This window comes from Teleopsis dalmanni, chromosome 2 (assembly GCF_002237135.1).
Source record: "Teleopsis dalmanni isolate 2A chromosome 2, ASM223713v2, whole genome shotgun sequence".
Classification (NCBI taxonomy): Eukaryota; Metazoa; Arthropoda; class Insecta; order Diptera; family Diopsidae; genus Teleopsis; species Teleopsis dalmanni.
In genome coordinates this window covers 238,021,512-238,037,658 of record NC_051847.1, presented here as the reverse complement: position 1 = coordinate 238,037,658, position 16,147 = coordinate 238,021,512, and the positions used below count along the sequence as shown (strand labels likewise).

Here is a 16,147-nt window from a genome sequence, read left to right as displayed (position 1 = left end):
GGGAGGTATGCATTTCTGAGGTCAATTATTGCTTAGTCTGATGAAGTGATAAACGATAATCCAGTCAAGGCGCAAAGGGGGGTTTTGAAGAAACCTCGCAGTTAATAGAGAGTAAAAGTGCTCAGGTGCACTGACTCAACTAGCCTCAACATAATAATTAATGCACAAAAAATTGCATAAAAGAAATTGAAGCAATAAAGAAATTAATCAATTAATTAAATCTATTCTTTGATTCTCATCGAAAACCTAATTCTGCTTTATATACCATAGAGTAAGTTTCAAGTACTTAATCTATAACCAATAATCAATATTCAATAAGTTAAAGTGCTTATTGAATACTATAAGGATTAAGGCTTTTCAAATATATAATTGGAAAAAATTGAGTTATGATTATGAAAACTTATTTAATGGGGACGATATTTTGGGTGTTAATATAAATATATATCTAAATTAGAAAAAAAATTTCAACGAATTGAAACTGACACTTGTAGAAGCTCTTAATAAACGAGTTTTTATTTCATAAAAAACAATCCCATATACAGAGTTTTTCTGAATGTGAATAAAGTAGACAAAAGTTATACGATTATCGAGTATTATAAGTTTTAAAAGTTAATGAGAAGACATTATTAAACAGGATAAACTTTTTCGTATTATTTACATAGAATAAATAAATGTATTGAATGCTTTTATAACTTCTTTTCTGTTAATCTGTAACATTAACAAAATGTATATATTCGGAAATATGATTAACGTAGGCAATTAATAAGTAACACAATAAAAACAAAGTTTATTAAAAATATATATTCTGAGTTATTTGCTAAAAAAACTTTCATATGGGTCATTTTCTTACAAACCGGACGGATTTCGGCAAAAAACTACCTCATCCCCTCCGATTTAGTTGAAATTTTTTTTATAAGCTTCTTTCATAAAATAAGAAGACTCGTATCTCGAGAAAAAATTTTGTAATTTTTTCCCTTAATATATCGATTGTCAAAAGAGTGCCAGAAAAGAAAGTAAGTGTTTCTTTTTTTAGTGGGCAATATAAAATAGTCAGCATTAGTATTTCAATATTTTCATTTAAACTAACAGAGATCAATCTAAGATTGAAATTTTTCTAGTTCAGCACTTTTTATGTTTTTTTATAATAATTGATATGTTTGATCAAGTTTTATTGATAGTCAAATTAATAAATTAGTTACATTTAAAATTTTGTTCACTAACTGTTTTCTGATGCCTATTAGCCCACATCAGAACATTCTGGTTATACACTCAAGGTACAGGTTTCGTGAATACTGTGAATTTGCAGAAATATAAATAATTCCTTCCTAGTAATAACTTTTAATTGTATTACATTAACTAATAAAATAACTAAACGAAATAACTAATTAAAAACTCAATCAAATGCTTTAAATAACTGCGTTGATCATCAACCAATATATATAATATGACACAGTAATGCTAAATAAAATTAATATAATAATTGAAATAAAATAACATTGTATCATTAGATTAAGATTTATTTTCACATCTCTATCACGTATTCTTACTGACGTAAAGCTAGACTTACAAAAAAAACACCATTTTCAGTTTTTCCAAGATTAAATTCCAAATCCTAAAATACAGGAATAATGAATTCTGGTTCTTTTGTTTAGTCCAACGCAAAAATTGAAATTCCAAATATCTAGTATAAGTATTTTTTATATAAGTATTTTTTCAACATTTTCCAGAACTTGAATTAATATGATATTATTTATATAATACTTTATTATTAAGCTTCACTGAGTTTCAAATTTGAGAGAGAAAATTTACCCTATGGCAGCTTTACTTTATAATAGAGTTTCGTATTTTTAGATGGAAATGTTTACTATGTTTTTATATAAAATTGTATTTCTATAAAGATTAATTTAGTTGTTTTAAACACTTTAAGCAAGCAATATCTTATTGGGAAAATAATTATTTTAAACCAAATAATGAAATATTTACCTATTAATTTTCTTTTGATAATAGTTGCATTTGCACTTATTGCCGTAGATGCAAAATTTCGTAAGTGAAATAAAAAATGAACCAGTGAAATTCTTAATAACATTAACATAATTTTAAAGTGAATATTTTTAATATAATTAAAACAAATAAATAAAACTGTATACAGAAAATGTTTGAAGAAGTGCATAAAAATATTTTAAAATAATGTATATATAATTGCTTATAATGAAATTCTGGTTTTTTTATCAGTTTGACATATTTTAAAATTTGCTTATAAGAAACAATTTTGATAAGAATAAAAAATAAATAATTGAAAGAAATATTTCAGATTAAATTTAAAAATAATACAAAGATTTATTACTCCAATATCTTACAATAATAACGTTAATTAGATTGCAGAGCTAAATGGATTAGGATACTACACAGTATTGGATCTTAAACGATTTATAATTAAACATTTATTTATTACTAAATAAAAATCTGTCAATAAGAATACAATATTGACTTTTGTAAGCACAGCGAAGATTGCCAAATTAATTAGAATTAGGAACCGAAGTGAAGCAACTCCAAACTCCAATCTGAGATGAAATACTTTATCAAAAACGTGACATGATCAGAAAATATCTTTTGTAAATAGGAACCTTTAAAAAAAATTGGTTTCCTTTTTTAATTTTTTAATTTTATTTTTAGTTCAACCATTAGTTTTAAAATACGCCACTTTTGACGAAAAATCTAAAATCTAGTTTTGTACATAGTGTTACGATTTTCAATACAATTATGCAGTTAATATATAGTAATTAAAGATTACTATATAGATCATGATGTATTTTATTTTAACGAAAAACTAAAATTGTATATTTTTAGTCTATATTTTCACACTTAAGACCCTTGGCGCGAACGGAATAATGATTTTAATCTTTCTGTTTATCAGCATGCAATTATTCTCTATTAAAACTTGATACTTGAAAATCCCTTTCTTTTCAATGCACCCTAATATGCACTCGATTAAAAATAATAAACACATTTAGCATAGTAGTAGAATTAATTATTTCTTTTCATATTTTCCATATATGTCGTATATTTTATCTATATATTTTTTCTGTTTTCATATCAATTTAACTATCGGAAGTAAGTTCTTCTATTTAAAGGACATATCTGTATTATATATAAATAACTTACAACTAATCAACTGAGAAGTACATTAAAAGTTATATTGCGGTATTTATCAAAAAAAAATTAATAATGGAATGGCTATATACAAAAAATTGATGTTATAGATGTTTTATTGAAATAAATTTTGTAATTTTGAATAAACTAACCATTTTATAACAATATGTGTTAAAAACAACCGGTTCAATGTAGATTGTTCTCTTCGTGTTCTCTTGGTTTATATAGAGATTTTACTGTATATCAAAAAAAAAAAACATTATATTGAATTATTTACAAGTAGCAATTATTTTATATATATTTTTAAATATTGTATCAATATATCAATTTTATTTACGTAACGATTTGTTAATTATATATATATCATTTTCATTTATAGCTGATGATCCCCAACCTTGCAAATTTGGTGACTCTAATTGTATTATACAATCTTTTAATTACTATTTAGCAGAGCAGTCTAATGGTAAAAACTAAAATATTTATACATATTTCAGTAACAGTTTCTAAGAAAATGTTTTTCTGTAATAATAGGCGACAGCTCTATTGCATTGGTAAATATCAATCCTTTAAAAATAAAAAAGATTATTATAGAACAACACGGCGAAAGTCCTGTGAATATTAAATTAACATTTTTAAATAATTATTTGTATGGCTTAAATACAACACGTGCTTACAAATCACGTAAGTCAAAAAATAATAAAATAATAAATAAAATTTTTATTCTATTAAATGAAATTTCTTCAAATAAAAAATTTTTTTATTTACATTTTAGTAATTTTTTTATACATTTTATTTCATATACTTTATTTCATATAAATTTTTCTGTTTCACTATAGAGGATTTGGTAAAGACTTAACTAAGAAAATCGAAATCCGTTTGAAATCAGATATACTTATGATGATTGGTGACTACGAAGTCGATGGTAAAATTTTAGTATTACCCATAACCGGAAAGGGCAAAAGTAACTTAACTCTAAGTTAGTATTTTCTTCAATTTGCCATAGTATAAAATATAAAATATCTCTTTCTCTATTGCAGTTGATAATGATTGCATAATGCAATTTAGTGGTACTCCTTATCGAAAGAATGGTGACACTTATATGAAGGTTAATAACATGAAATTACGTTTTAAACCCAAACAGTTGTATAGTGATTTCACCAACCTCTTTAACGGGGATAAGGAGTTAGGGGACAATATGAATCTGTTTTTAAATGAAAACTGGAAGGCAATATTTGATGAATTGCACGATAAGATTGCTGAAGCGTTTGCTAGAATTTATGAGAGTGTTATAACAAATGTTTTTACAAAATATCCATATGAAAAATATTTTATAGAGTAATTCATAATATATTTTCAGTAGTATGACATTATTTATTATAAGAAATTCTATACTTAATATAAAAAAAATAATAAATAATAGTTTCAATTTGCATTGTTTTTTAAAATAATTAATAATTAATTGCTATCATTACTATTTGACACAAGTGAAACAAATAAAAGTAATGCATTTTTCTTATGACATTGCATATAATTAGATATATAATTATTATTTCAACTATTGCTAATTATTACTTAATTGAACTAACATACAGAAGTTAAAGAGTTAATTGTTTTGAGTTGACATACTAATTGTTATCATATATGTACATATATATTTCACACAGTATATATAAGTGGTTTATTGAAAGCACATACAAAGTAAAAATGCGATATTCACATTGTTAATTATATAAATTTATAATTTAAATTTTATAAATAGATTAAATATTGAAAAATTTAATGACAAATGACTTTTTACATTATTGGAAAATAAACCACTAAATTTTTTTACACACAGTATACATTCTTTTACAAGGCTTCGTAAGGTGTGAAGCTCCAATACTTATAGTTTAAGAGTAATACATACAAAACAAGCTGAGAGTATTTGTTAACCGCTGTCTCCGCAGAATTTTGCGTATTTTCTGGCCAAACAGAATATTAAATCAAGACCTTTGGACTAGAACAAATGTTAGGGATGTCAACCTTGAAATTCGTAAAAGAAAATTTGGATGGATCGGCCATACACTTCGAAATTTGTCAACAGGCGCTGGTATACAACCCGCAAGGTAGTAGAGGGAGAGGCCGTCCAAAAACAACATGGAGAAGTTCAACGTTGATTTAAATAAACACCATTTTGCAGCCTCTAGGAAAAAGAATAAACAACATTACAGATATAAAGGACGTAGCGTTGCAGCACGAAAGGTGGAAGTGACTTATAGACAGCCTATGCCCAGTATAAGAGGTTGCTCGAAATCATAGACGTCAAGCACGGTTTATTATTATTATTATACACTCAATAAACTGAATACTTAATAGTTCGGATACCTAGGTAATTTGGATACCGTACCTTTGTTAACTGTAATCCTTATAATCTAATATATGTGCGGCCCGCGACGTGTTTCTAATCTACCACAAAGACGCAAATTTTCCTTTGATATATATTTCGATGAAATTACATTATTTATTTATTCAAAGTTTACATTATTTTATTTTTACAGTTTCCCAAAAAAATTAATTCCAATGTGTAATTAATAAAACTAAATTTGACATTAGAACCGTATTTTTATATTTTATATGGACATATGTACTTGTTTCTGCGGCCCTGCAATCTGCACTATGACTTTTATTAAGCCGCTATCGTATCTGGTTTGGACAGCATTGATCTAAATAAATCAATAATTATTTTACACTATTTTCCTTTTTTTTGTTTCAGTAGGTGAAAAGCATCTAAAATGACCATGTGAGATTTTAACTCAATAAAACCACCTTTGGGAATATTTTGCAGAAAGAATCACAGCACTCAGGCCAAGAAGATACATTGTACTGTGACTATTTTCTTTAATATTATTTTTGCTATTCATATTCTGATATAATTAGGTTAGGTTAGGTCATGCTGGCAGATCAAAAAGAACACGCATAGACCATTGCGATAACAGACCAGAATTATTTTTAGCGATATAAGACTTTTTTAGCGATAGTGTGCATCGCTTAGGATGCGCGTGTTATTAGCGAATTTTTAGGATTTCAACAGAAACCTCAGCTATGTGCTCCAGTCTGATAAAACTGACAGCCCACAAGTATTTTTGTCGAGTTCTCGGGAGAACCGGCCAGTTACACAGCAGATGCTTCAGAGTTTCCTTTGCATCCGGCTCGTGGTCATGTGTTCGTCCAGAAGTATTTGTATGTATTTGTTTCAGAGGTCTGAGTACTTCGGTCGTTTATTCCTCTGAAAATTATGCGCAATTTTTAGCAACTGTTTTAGCATCAACTGTCTCATTACCCTTTATGTCTGTATGACCAGGAGTCCAGTACATACAAAGTCTGCGTTTGCAGGCTAGTAAATTCTTAAAAATTTAAAGAAAAATTTTTTCTTTTACTATAAGATGTAGCGTACAATACAATGCCAGTTGTTAACAAACAAATTAATTGAAATATAATTACATTAAAGTAAACAACAATCTTACAATACTTTTTAAATAAAATTGAAAATTGCTTTCTTGGAGCACACTTTAATGCAGTGATTCTTAAATATTTTAAATATTTATGGGATTAAATTAAAAAAAAAAAACTTACAATAAAAAAGACGCCAATAAATATGCTGCGAAAATTTCTTTCATTGTTTTGTTAACAACGACTTCCAGTTTGTAAAGAGACACAAGGAGGGGGCATTTTCCGGGATTTAAAAAAAAAATAATGTTAACCATATAAATAAAATTATTCAAAATAAATGAAAATAATAACATAAAATTTGTTTTTAATAATAATAATTTCATAATAATGTAAAATTTTGTAACATAATGTGAAGAATGTCTTTTGTTTTCTATTCGAATCCTCCGAATTTTAAAATAGATTTTTTTTTAATAATGAAGTTTATTAAAGTTCTTCACAATTTTCAAACCTATTATGTATTTTGTAATTATCAATCGTTTAAAATTTACTATTTATCAAATACGTTATTTTATTCAAAAATGTCAAAAAAGGCTGCTTAAATTTTGAACTTTTAACAAAAATGTTTTTATACCATATATGTTTATTTTTTTTATTAATATATATATCAAATATTAAATTTTTCAAATTAATTCAGGGTTAATTTATAATGTATAAACTGTTTTACTAACACGTAATGTTAAGATGTAAGTAATAATCTAAACATTAGATTAAATTTTTTTATTAACATAACGCTTCAATAAACAAATAACATTAATCAATTTTTAATTGGATGCTGCTCTATTTGACACATAAAATCTACCGTTTCGATGCTTTTTTAGTATCAATGCATTTTTTAATTCATTTACCATTGCTGAACATTATTTTATTACTCATTGTTTTTTATCTAAGCTACGCATGATTTTAGTATCCACATTTGCAATTAAATTCTTTACACAGAGTAAGTATGAATGAAACTTGAACTTGAAATTGTTGCAAAACTTGATTTAAATTGATTTGATATTGTATTTAATGAACTTATAGTTTACGGTTCATTTTATACAGATTTTGAATTTTAAACCTGAAGGTAATCAAGTGCAATTTAATTCTACTATATATGTATCTTGAACACACATAGGAATTAAATTAAGTAAAACTTCACTGTTATAGCGTGTATAATTGTCTCATTTATAAACTGTTTATTAATTAAGAATGTAAATTTATCTATAATTATAGACAACTATTTTTAATATAAACGAAGTAAACATATAACTAAATATATAGGTTAATATATGATATTTTAATCATTTTGTATTTATAATATAAATTTAATAAATATACACTTATAAACAATAAAATTGAGGCAAAGTTTATTCTATGTACTCATATTATAAGCATTGCAAGCTTTGAATTATAAAAATCAATCAATTACACACACCAGGCCAAATATATATATAAATAATCTAATAAATAAGGTATAAAATTACAAATTCAAAACTAAAGTATATACTCATATTATAAACATTACAAGCTTTGAATTATAAAAATCAATCAATTACACACACCATGCCAAGTATATATATAAATAATCTAATTAAAAAGGTATAAAATTAGAAATTCAAAACCAAAGTTTGCTGTAACGATTTTGCGAACTACTATGTATTCCTAATAAATAATTAGCTGCTCTATTTTTCCTTTTTTTTTTAACTATCAGGTAAATTATGTATTAATTAATGAAGTCATCGGCTTTTATTAGTATTAATAATTGATTTCTATTTGAATATATTACCACGTTTTTCTCTTTAGAAACAACGTTCGAATTAATCATTTAACTAACTTAATTAATCATTTAAATTTAATTGAATGTAAAGTCAAAAATATTATTACTACGGTAATTGGTGCAGTTTACTTCTATATAAAAGACTTAACAATAGACCATTACTTTGCATAGTAGGTTTGATTTCTGCAAGAAATCAGATCTCTTACTGATTATTCTATATCTTCAAATCGTTTGGAAATTCAAATATCGCTTAGGTGTAAAACACTTACATTATAATGACCCAATATGCAGTTATGATTTTATAAGCTATTACACACTATATATATGCACTGCTATAATATATTATTTCTTTTTAAGTATTCGTTTCTAGAGGACCCATATAAACTTGCATAGAGGTTTTATTATAAATATTATTAAAAAATCAAGGACTTTATACATAATTGCTGCTATTGTCAATCGTATTGTTAAAAACTTTTTTGCAATTTTCTATTTTTGTTATCATAGAAAACCTCTATTTTTGATCTGAAATTTGAAATAAAATTGTGTCTATATTGTGAACCGGACTATAACAAATATAAGTGCCAAATTTAATTCAAAAACGTCAAAATAATACAGACCTTATTAGGAAAGAGTACACAATCCAACACACAATAGCATATTTTTATATATTGTGTATAGATGATGAATATTTATAAAAATATATTCAATATAAAATCAATTATAGAACCTACTATTATTCCATAATTAGATATATTTTAACAGAAACGCCTTTCGTCTTTGATTATTTGTACTTGTTTTTTTTTAATGCGTACGTTATTTAATTAATTACTTGTTGATATAATTTATTTCGGTATAAAAGCGTTTATACGCGATTAATTTGATTCATTTAGTCTACATCCGACAAAGAAATTCAAATTAATCATATTTCTTAACTTCATTTTGTTTAATGTGTCTAAAATATAAAGTATTGCTCTATTCCATTACTTTTGGATTATTATTAAGTTTAGTTTCTGCTGAATTCCGTAAGTGTTACTAAATGTTAATTAATTTATTAATTAAATATTATATAAATTGTAATTAATTGAATATAATGGATTTATCAAGAATAATGTGTAATTAATATTAATTAAAATTTTAATAATAATAGCAATTAAACCGAAACCATGTAAGTTCGGAGACACGGAATGTATCAAAGATGTAATGAACTATTACTTAAAGCAAAAGAATGGGGGTAAGTGCACAGATATATTGAAGAAAAAATAACAAGTAAATTTAATTAATAATTTTAAATTGACAGAAATAGTCAACTTTTAGTGAAACGTATTATTATAATACTTTTCTGTTGCATATTACCTTATAGATTATTCAATAAGTTTACAAATCTATTCTTAATTTTAAACTGTTATTTGGTAGGTTTGAAGCTATCCTATTTTTGTGGTCATAGAGCCTATCAATATATATATTGTATTCAGTAAAGTTTGTTAAGATTTTCATGTGTATTTACATAAAACGAAACATTAACTTTAATTTTAACTAAAAGCGTCAAATAATTTTAATAATTAAATATATAAGGCTTTCAGTACCTTGTAATTGCATTAACTAAAAGCGTCAAATAATTTTAATAATTAAATATATAAGGCTTTCAGTACCTTGTAATTGCATTCCATTTATTTTCATAGACGTATTACAATATATTTATACATTCGATATAAAAACGGTAAGGATGGTTATGTATCATTATATTTTGAAAGAGAATATTAGGGAAATTTAAGATAAATATTCATATAAACATGACATTATTAAAAAAAATTTTGAATTTCCAAAAGCTTAATAATAGTTAATAACAGTATTTAGAAATTTGCCACATTTTTTTCGACAAAAATGCAAACATTTATTTACAAATACTCATATGTTTGGTGAAATTTGTGCATTCTTCCAAAAAAGCAGTAGGTAACTTGCTTCAATAAGGGATTGCAAAAAAACCTGTCCATCATAGATAGAAAATTGTTTAGCAAAAAATTTTTGCAATGTAATAATATATTAATATAAGTGAAAATATATTTATAAAAATTTTAAGTAAATAAGGTTTTTTAAAAATCCTAAAATTGTCCGATGCCATATTACGGCCGTGTGCGAGTTTGAGTAAATTGAGGTAAAATAAATTGAAATTTTATAGGGATTTATTATTTTTCTGTTAAAAATTTTTAAATTTATTTATTTATTTATTTATTTATTTATTTATTTATTTATTTATTAAACATCTTATACAATTTTCATAATGGTAATACCTAATTTACCCTACTCGAAATTCTGGTAAATACCAACATTCGCTGCCATACCGACATAATTTACTAATTCTCTGAATTTACCATCAATTTACTCGAACTCCTATACGGCCTATACAGAAAATTTAGATATTGTATTGTAAATTGGTATATAATTATAAATGTTTAGGTAAATTATTTTCAAAATATTCATAGTTTTATGAAAACATGTAAAAAAACAATATTATTTCATCTATACGTAATTTTTTTATTTAGATTTTTCATTTGCTTTATAACATTTTATTCTGTACTATGTAGGTGAGGAGTCTATTAACTTGGTACCGCTTGAACCATTAAATATAAAAAAAACTACGATAAAACAAGGCACGGATAGTCGCTTAAGCGTTGAATTGACGTTATCAAATAGTCAGGGTTATGGATTGAATACCGTTGAAGTGTATAAAGTAAAGTAAGTACAAATTTATTTTTTTGACAGTTTGAATGTAATTTAAACAGAGAACATTCACTCCCGTACATATCTGGTAACATTTTCAATAGTTTTGCAAAGTGAAGAAGTTTGATTAATAAAAAACTGTTGAAACTAATTTAACTTGAATTAATGTAAGTGTTAATATGTATTTCGTCACTTTTTTATTATTAGTTTAGAAACATGTTAAACACATAACTTTTAAAAAACTTATTCAACAGTGAAGCAATTATTCCAGCGCTCCTCTCACTATTTAGTGCTTTTTGTGTAGATTGATCCTCACCTTGCTCTCCAATATAGTCCAGATAGAACAGTCCATCGGATTTGCATCTAGCGAATTCGAAACCCAGTGTGTGAACGAAATGAAGTGTGGAACATGGTTTCTTAACCTTTTTTTGGTGCACACGAGCTTTTTGTGACCGAGACCGATGCCGAGTCTTGTTGGAACGTCCATGGTCTACGATCAAACTGTTTGCGTGCCCACGCCAAAGCAACTTTCAAAATATTTTCCCAATAATAAGTCACATTGACTTTGACATTCATTATCGATGAAAACGATTGGAGAGCGAACATCGGCGGTCACAGCTGCCCATACTTTTATTTGAGATGGGAATTTACTTTAAGTGGCCATCCGTAGTCCCAAAATTTCGGCAGTGCGTGCAATTAAGTTTCTAAACTGTTCAATAGGGAAAGTTTTCTCATCAAAGAACACAATATTTAGAAATTCGCCACATTCGTTTAAGCGTAACATACGTTACTCCTTTGCTCTTTCGAGTCTAGCTTTTTGTTGCTTTAGTGTAAGATTTTGAGTCTTTTTGAACTTGTAAGTCTTTACTTTGAGTTAATTTTGGAATATGCGTCGAATGATTCGTTGGAATACTTTCAGATCTTTGGCCATTTGATTACACTAAAATGTCCACCAAGCTATATCTTGGTGGACGCTATATTTGGCTATATTTGGCTATATTTGGTAAGGTGTTCACAATTTGATCAAAACTGAATTCCAACTATAAACTATTCCACCATACTCCTGAGTTTTTTCCTTTCCACAAGCAAATAGCATACAAGACCAGCAAAACAATTTATTTAAATGTTCGCAGCCTGTGATCCACTGGTTTTTATGGTAAATAGCTGTAGGAAAACGGCGACTTACGACAATTTTCGATATTTTTACATCAGGTACCAAATTCTTCATATCTGGAGTTGGTCTATTCATTTTATGAATTAAAACCATTTTTCAGAAGATCGTTTAAAAATGATATTTGAACCAAATCTTTAATCACACATTAATTCAAATATATCTAAATATTATTTTACATTTTAAATTTCTTTAATTTTTTTCTTCACTTTTACCATTTGCTAGTATAAAATTGCAATAATGACTTTGTTTTTGATTTATTTGCAACCTCTACATAAGAGTAAGAAACTCTCGTGCATTCATTTACTCTTTTACTTTGTATTTACTATGAGCGGTTCAATTTTTTTATTGAACCATTTGCTCATATAAAACGGCAACCGTGACTTTGATGGTATTTGCACGCTTGTATGAACTTGGGGTTCAATTTGGTCGAGTGAACCTCTCGTCAAATGTAAAGCGATTTTCGCTCAGCCATTTCTTTTCTCTTTTGTATTTACTTTGCATAACATTGGAAGTTCACTTTTTTTATTGAACCGCTTGCACTCATTAATTTAAGGGTTATGATGATTTTGTTTTTGTTTTCTCTTTTATTTTTATATTTGTTTGTATGTTTTGTGTTTATTCAATATTGAGCATAGTCCCAATGTGAATATTATTTCATTTGCATACTTTGTAAGCAGCGCGGTACAGTTTTTATTCTGAACCTTAGTATATTTTAAGAGAAATTTTTTTTCTCTTTTATTAATTATAAATAATGTTGGGTGTAACTAACATATGTATGTATGGTTTTGTTTGTATTGTACGTTTTGTGTTTATGTTAATCTGTTTGGAAAAGCTATTATAAAAAATGTTAAGTAGCAAAATAGCGAGATTATTTACCTAATAAAACACCTAATAAAAAAAAGATCTAAAAAGGAAGCTTTGTTAAGGTGTTCAGTGAACACTCTGAAAAATTCGACGCCTCGCCGCTGGTAACAGATATACCTATGTGTAGCTGATAACACTTCAATTGCTTAACTCTGTACATTAAACAATCCGAGTTGCATTGTATAAAGCCAAATTTCCTTAATTTCGTAAAAATTAAATTAAGTCAATTTCAAAAGTGTTTATACTGCCTCAAATCAAGGAAATCATATGTGTTTTGTTTATGAATCGAAAGTTAAAAATTACATGCTCAGGGAAATTTTAAACGTTGATTATTATAACTATAAAAGATGGCATTCAATAGTTTTATTGGATTTTAGGTATATGAATTATTTTTTTAACTCTTTTTTAAATTAATAACAGTTACAGTTCTTTCTCTATATTTAAATTTAAAAATTTGCACTACTTTCAAAATATTTCCCAAATTTATTAAAGTCAACTGTCATTTACATTTATTTTAAAAATATGTCACTTTTTCTTTATCTGAACTACGTCTTTTGCTTTTTTTTCTTACTCGTAGTTGCATTTGAAATATCCCTTATTTTAGCCTTGGTTTCGACGAAATTAAGGTCATTTTGCTTAATTTCGTTCTAACCTCAAAACTGAATTTTGTGTCGAAAAAACAACTTAATTTCGCTGAAACAAAGATAAAATTAAGATTTTTGCGAAATTAAGGTGTGTCTGAACATAGTATAATATTCCCTACTTAATAAATTGTTATAATAATGTTATAAAATGCTATTGTATTTCAGAATATAGAAATAATAAAAATTCAAATGTATTTCTACGAAAACAACAATAAGCCATTATAAATTTATCATTATTTTAATTTTAATTAATTAATACTATTTTTTTGTAGGGGTTTTCACAGCGACCTGACAAAACAACATGAAATTAGCTTTAAAATGGATAAAGGCAGTATTATTGGAAATTATGAAGTAAATGGTAGATTTTTTTTCTTTCCCATAAATGGGAGAGGCAAAAGTAATATGACTATTGGTGAGTTTATCAGTATAAAAAAGTTACAAATAATAAATTTTCATCAACTATTTTTAATATTTTTTTAGTCAACAGTGACGTAATATTAAAATTCAATGGTACATCATACAAAAAGAATGGCGGCACTTATATGAAAGTTGAGAATATAAGAATAAGACTTAATCCAGGACGTGTTTATTTCAATTTTGAAAACTTATTTAATAGTGATAAAGAACTAAGCAATAATATGAATTTATTCCTTAATGAAAACTGGAGGGAAATATTTATCGAAATGCAAGACTCAGTAAACAAAGTTTATAGTGATATTTATAGTGAAATCATAACTAAAGTATTTTCTAAGCATCCATATAAAAAATATTTTCTTGATGAATAAATATTAATACAAATAAATATTTTTATTTAAAAGTTATAATTCAACAACGCTTTTTTTTTAAATAAATTTTGTTTATAAAAAATTTAAGCGTGTGGTGAGAATCAACAAAGTAGGCTAAAATTGTCAGATTCTCTGATATTTAAAAATATTTATTCAGATTTTTTCAGTCAGTTGATCAGTCAGTCAATTAGTTAGTGTTTCTAAAGTTGTATTAAAAATAATAAAAGTTTGTGTTACAATAAATACTGTTTTTTATTAATAAAAGCTATTTGGTTATTGTAATCACAACATTGGTGACCCCGACACAAAAAGGAGTTGTAAGTTATTATCAAGCCCAACATTAGCAAGCAAGATGACTAACCGTGAGGAAGAAGATTTTTTTCCGGCAGAAGGAGAAAGTCGCACTGACAAGGAGGTATACCGGGTTTCAGTTAAGCCGATGATGTTTTCAAGAGAGCATCCGGACCTTTTTTTTCTGCAAATGGAAGCACAGTTCAGGAATGCGGGAATAACGAAAGATGATACAATGTTCGACCATGTAGTAGCAAGTTTAGAGCCGAAATACCTGGAGTGCATAGTTGATGTGATTCGAGATCCACCGAAGGTGTTGAAATATGAGACGTTGAAGAAACGGTTAATTTATGAATTCACAGAATCGGAGCACAAAAGGCTGCGTAAGTTGCTGACAGAATTGGAGCTAGGTGACATGAAACCAACTCAATTGCTGAAGAAAATGAAGGAGATGGCCGGCAATTCAATGAATGATGATGTACTAAAGTCATTGTGGTTACAGCGACTGCCAGTGGGAGTTAGAACAATCGTAGCTGCAGTGGAAGGTGATTCTGCACAGTGGGCCAAAGTGGCTGATAAGGTATTTGAGGTACAGGAAACAGAAACGGTTTGTGTAGTACAAAGGAATGAACCGAAGGAGATGAGGAAGGAAATTGACGAGTTGAAAGTCATGATAAATAATTTGGTCATTCAGTTGGGCAAAAGAGGAAGAAGCAATGACAGAGATCGTGGAAAAGGGCGATCATCAAGTGCTAGAAGAGGTAATATCTGTTTTTATCATCGGCGGTTCAAGGAGAGGTCCACAAAATGTGTTCAGCCTTGCCAGTACAAACCACCGCGAAACTCAGCGGAAAACTAAACACCACTTCACGTCTGACGGCGAGTGAAGTGGCAGAGGGTAAAGCATGCCGTTTGTTCTTCAAAGATAAAAAAACAGGTATAAATTATCTAATAGACACAGGCGCGGAAGTTTCAATTTTGCCAAAGAGAATGCAGCCTGAAAATGAAGCCACGCAATATTATTTATACGCAGCAAACGGAGCGAAAATTAGCACGTATGGAACGAAATTAGTGCAAGTTAATTTGGGGTTGCGCAGACAGTTCCTGTGGGAGTTCCTAGTGGCGAAGGTAAATCACCCAATAATAGGGGCGGATTTTTTGAATAATTTTGGTTTGATAGTTGACCTGAAGAACAGGAGAATTTTAGATGGCATTACAGGCCTCCAGGTAATGGGTTCGAAGAGAGAGATGCACTGCGTGAAGCTAAGCACAATTG

The 16,147-nt window shown here is 27.4% G+C and overlaps 3 protein-coding genes across 3 annotated transcripts; all 3 read left to right on the top strand.

The window, feature by feature from the left end:
* The first annotated feature begins 1,926 nt into the window (after positions 1–1,926).
* Positions 1,927–4,499, top strand: LOC119686263 (protein takeout-like). The gene is made up of 5 exons (XM_038100802.1): positions 1,927–2,043; positions 3,530–3,613; positions 3,682–3,835; positions 3,987–4,126; positions 4,188–4,499. The coding sequence occupies exons 1-5, from the start codon at positions 1,971–1,973 to the stop codon at positions 4,487–4,489; spliced, it is 753 nt and encodes a 250-aa protein (XP_037956730.1). The 5' UTR covers positions 1,927–1,970; the 3' UTR covers positions 4,490–4,499.
* Positions 4,500–9,574: 5,075 nt separating this feature from the next.
* Positions 9,575–14,771, top strand: LOC119677068 (protein takeout-like). Its single transcript, XM_038088336.1, has 5 exons — positions 9,575–9,626; positions 10,978–11,128; positions 14,068–14,207; positions 14,276–14,546; positions 14,738–14,771. Exons 1-5 carry the CDS (start codon positions 9,596–9,598, stop codon positions 14,769–14,771), a joined length of 627 nt encoding a protein of 208 aa, XP_037944264.1. The 5' UTR covers positions 9,575–9,595.
* A 161-nt stretch (positions 14,772–14,932) lies between these two features.
* Positions 14,933–15,730, top strand: LOC119677067. Its single transcript, XM_038088335.1, has one exon. It carries the CDS (start codon positions 14,933–14,935, stop codon positions 15,728–15,730), a length of 798 nt encoding a protein of 265 aa, XP_037944263.1.
* The last annotated feature ends 417 nt before the right edge of the window (positions 15,731–16,147 follow it).